This window comes from Colobus angolensis, unplaced genomic scaffold (genome assembly GCF_000951035.1).
Source record: "Colobus angolensis palliatus isolate OR3802 unplaced genomic scaffold, Cang.pa_1.0 Scaffold109, whole genome shotgun sequence".
NCBI classification, from domain to species: Eukaryota; Metazoa; Chordata; class Mammalia; order Primates; family Cercopithecidae; genus Colobus; species Colobus angolensis.
Window position 1 is genome coordinate 359,935 of NW_012111919.1, and position 3,949 is coordinate 363,883.

A 3,949-nucleotide genomic window follows, 5' to 3' on the forward strand; every position below is an offset into this window, starting at 1 on the left:
GGCCTCTTTGCTTGCTGGCCTGACGGGGCTGGGTCTCCGTGGCTGGAGGAGATGGCCTCTGCCCCGCCCCCCACGACTGTCCTGGGCACAGATGAGAACAGCTTTGCCTGGAAAGGGCCCAAGACAGCCTGAGACACTTGTTGTGATGGGACCCGCCTCCTGCAGCCCTCCACCTGCGTCATCCTTCCTGTGCCCTCCTTGTCTCCACCAGGGCCACGCAGTCACTCCAGAGGGCTCTAATGTTACTAAGCAAAGGCCTGAGTCAGAGCACGGCAGGGTGGGGCAAAACCCAAAGTCTACTCTATCATCAAGAGAAGTTCTATGCTATCTGGAGAACCCCGACACACACCCCAAGCCAATTTTCCTTCATCCCCAGGACAACAGTGTGCCACCAGCTAAGGAGGAAATGTATCTGCTTCTCTTCCTACCACCCCTGCGAACTCCACCAGGAAGATACTGCTGTTTGGCTTTAAAAATAGTACATTCTAGCTGGACTTTTATGGTCTTGTGAAGAACACTGTGCTCATGCCCTCCCACACCTGGCCTCTGCCCCTGCCTGGCCCTGTCCAGCTGCCCACATCAGCTCTGCACAAGTTTTCCAGGGTCCCTCTGTGGAGACTTGGTTCAAGGCAGATTTATGAGTTCAGCCTTGGCCGAGGCCTTCTCCCCATGGCTCCCGGCCACATTCCAGCTGTTCTCCCACATCCCAGGCAGCTCGGGGCTGGGATGTTCTGTGTCTCTTTTTCTACCTCTACCACAACTGGCTCAGTTGCACCCCCAGCCCTATTTCAGCTCTGCCCTGGCCAGCCCTATGGAGGTACAGGGTCCTGTCATGCCAGAACCCAGACCCCAACCATTCCCAGCCTGCCCAGAGCTCACTTACATTCATGATGACAACAATGGTGTGTGTCTAAGGATAACCTTGTTGGGACTCTAGTTGGTCATGCCCATTCCCTCTCACTCTGAAGGGCTGAAATTTAACCGAAAGGTAATTTGTTCCCTGTCTGGACTTCAGGTGCCAGGTTTGAGGCTATATCTGATCTGGAAAATTATTTTCAGTGTGTGTAGATTCTATGATTAGTTCTCAAGTTATTTCTTTAGGGCCAGAGATGATGCCTGCAATCCCAGCACTTTAGGAGGCTGAGGTAGGAGGATCACTTGAGGCCAGGGGTTCAAGGACAGCCTGGGCAACATATCAAGACCCCATCTCTACATGAAAAGAAGAAGAAAAGAAAAGAGTGGAAGAGTGCAGGAGCCAAGAGAGAGAGAAAATGTAGTGGTGAGGGGCAGCTTCTGGAGAGGCCCATACTACAGAGGCAGGAATCCTGAATTCCTCACTATCCCTCTAACATCAAGTAAGCATCTCATGATGCAGTTAGAAAGCACATTCCCTTCTTCAATTTTCTTCTGGCTGTGTGACCCAGCCCAGATCTATTTACACTTGCAGCTACCAAGAGCCTATCTGGTCATCCGGCTTTCCCATCAGCACCTGGGGCTAGTGCCATCCCAGGCCCCTCCCTCTGCACCTGTCTTCGCTATCTGCAGAGGGTTTGTAGAAACCTTAGAGGAAGAAAGTTAGGGTGGTTCCCTAGCTCAACTTTGAGCCCAATTATACCTCTTTCTCTCCCACTTCCCAGTAGCTGTCACTGAAGAGCCATGGGGAAGTCCCCACTTGGGGACCAAGGAGGAGGCTCTCCATCCTATGCCCCTCTAGGTACTGTCCATCACAGAAGTGCTATTGCTTCTCTTGGTCTGCATGCTGGAACTTGGGAGCTGAGTCTGAATCAAGTGTGATAGCTGAGAATCAGAGTGAAGACAGGTGGGGGCTGGTAGAAAATCCAGGTCCCTAAGCATGAATCACAGTCTAGGAGAAAAGGCAAGTGTGATAATTATTTGTTGCCAAGCACTGGTGAGAGTGGCGTGGCAGAAAAGAGAGCATCTGCCTCTCCAGGGACTTGGGATCCCACCTCTATGTCTCTTGTTCTTTGGCTGGGGGTGCTTGCTGTGGTGGAGTCAAGATCAGAGTACCCCAGGCCTCCAGCATAGAGACGAGATCGCATCGGCCACTTCTGCAAGACACAGATTGGGAAGTGAGAAATGCTGCTCCTGCAGCCCATCATAGTCCAGGATCCTTGACACCCAAAACCCAGCCTTCTCCAGCATCCCTCCCTGATACCTTCCCCAGCCATCACTACTCTGATCAGGGTCATCTTCATGTACAGCCCCACACATTTTCCTGATCACCCAGAGCCTGGATGAGAGACACAGGAGGAGCCATCTGAGGAGGGAGAGGGCCCCAAAAATAGCAGCCCTCTGTTGGGAGGGAGGTGGACAGAAGATCAGGTGGCCTGGGCAGAGCTGGCAACAGCCAGAGGCTGGGCAACGAGCAGAGCAGCAGAGCCAGGAAAAACTCCAAGCCGGGCCCTCCAAGGATTGCCCATCTTTCCAGCAGAAGCGTGAGCAGTCCCAGAATACACCAGGTTGACTACCCTGAGGTCGCCCTCCTCTTCATAACCTCTCCACCTGGGGGCTGAGGGAGCTGCTTCCTGGCCAACTGCTCCACCCTGTGGATGTGCTGGAGTGCTGGACCTAACTGGGCCCTCCTTGGTTCATCCTTCAGCTTAGCTGTTGATCACTTACTACAATCAAGGGCCTTGCCTTGGTCACTATTTTACAGCTAAGGAAACTACTATACCACGCCAGGACCCTGCACCACCACTGACATTTCAGAGTTCCCCCACTTAGTCTCAAATTCGCACATTTTAGCTATTATTTGCATTGAAGAAAAAAATCAAGTTTCAAGACATTTCAGAACTATGACATTTAGGGGAAAGAGATGGTGGAAAGTATCATAAAAATAAAGTTGAGAGGTGAGAGGATCACTTGAGCTTAGAGATCAGCCTGTGGAACAAAGTGAGACACCGTCTCTACAAAAAAAAAAAAAAAAAAGAAGGCCAGGTGTGGTGGCATGTGCTTGTAGTCCTAGCCACTGGGGAAGCTGAGGTGGGAGGATTCCTTGAGCCCAGGAGTTTGAGGTTACAGTAAGCTATGATTGCACTACTGCACTCTAGCATGGGTGACAGTGAGACCCTGTCCCAAAAATAAGTAAATAAATAAATAAATAGCCGGGTGCGGTGGCTCACACCTGTAATCCCAGCACTTTGGGAAGCCAAAGTGGGTGGATCACCTGAGGTCGGGAGTTTGAGACCAACCTGGGAAACGTGGTGAAATGCTGTCTCTACTGAAAATACAAAATTTAGCCGGGTGTGGTGGTGCACGCCTATAATCCCACCTACTCAGGAGGCTGAGGCAGGAGAATCACTTGAACCGGGAGGCGGAGTTTGCAGTGAGTGGAGATTGCACCACTGCACTCCAGCCTTAGCAACAGAGTGAAACTCTGTCTCAAAAAAAAAATAGTAAATAAATAAATAAATAAGTTGATACCACTGCAATGTTATCCTCGGAGGGCAAAGATGACCCTTCCTTTTTCACACAGTGCACTCCTCACCTCCTTATGGCGCTGTCCCTGGAGTCTGTTTAGTGGCTGTGAGCATGGGGTCTGAAGTCAGAACCCCCTGGGTTCAAACAGCGTTCAGCCTCATAACCTCCCTAAGCTTCAGTTTCCTCATCTGTAAAGTAATCCTCATTTGCTTTTTGCATGGATTAAAAGACAAAACTACACTAACCTACTTAACCCAGCTCCTGGCCTATCTTTAGCACTCAACTGTTAGCTGTTATTGCAAAGATGATTAATGTTCATTAGACTTTCCATTTTGTACCTTGGAAGAGAAGTAAGGCTCATGTTAGCTTCTATTCTACGTGTAATAAAACTGAGGTTGGCCGGGCGCGGCGGCTCAAGCCTGTAATCCCAGCACTTTGGGAGGCCGAGACGGGCGGATCACAAGGTCAGGAGATCGAGACCATCCCGGCTAACCTGGTGAAACCCCGT

The 3,949-nt window shown here is 50.8% G+C and overlaps 1 protein-coding gene across 1 annotated transcript in view; it reads right to left on the bottom strand.

The window, feature by feature from the left end:
- Nucleotides 1-1,820: 1,820 nt before the first annotated feature.
- TCF23 (transcription factor 23) overlaps nucleotides 1,821-3,949 on the bottom strand; it is a 4,211-nt gene continuing 2,082 nt past the window's right edge. Inside the window, exon 3 of the mRNA XM_011949944.1 lies at nucleotides 1,821-2,069. Coding sequence (XP_011805334.1) covers nucleotides 1,890-2,069 — 180 coding nt within the window. The 3' untranslated portion in view covers nucleotides 1,821-1,889. The remainder of the gene's footprint in view (nucleotides 2,070-3,949) is intronic.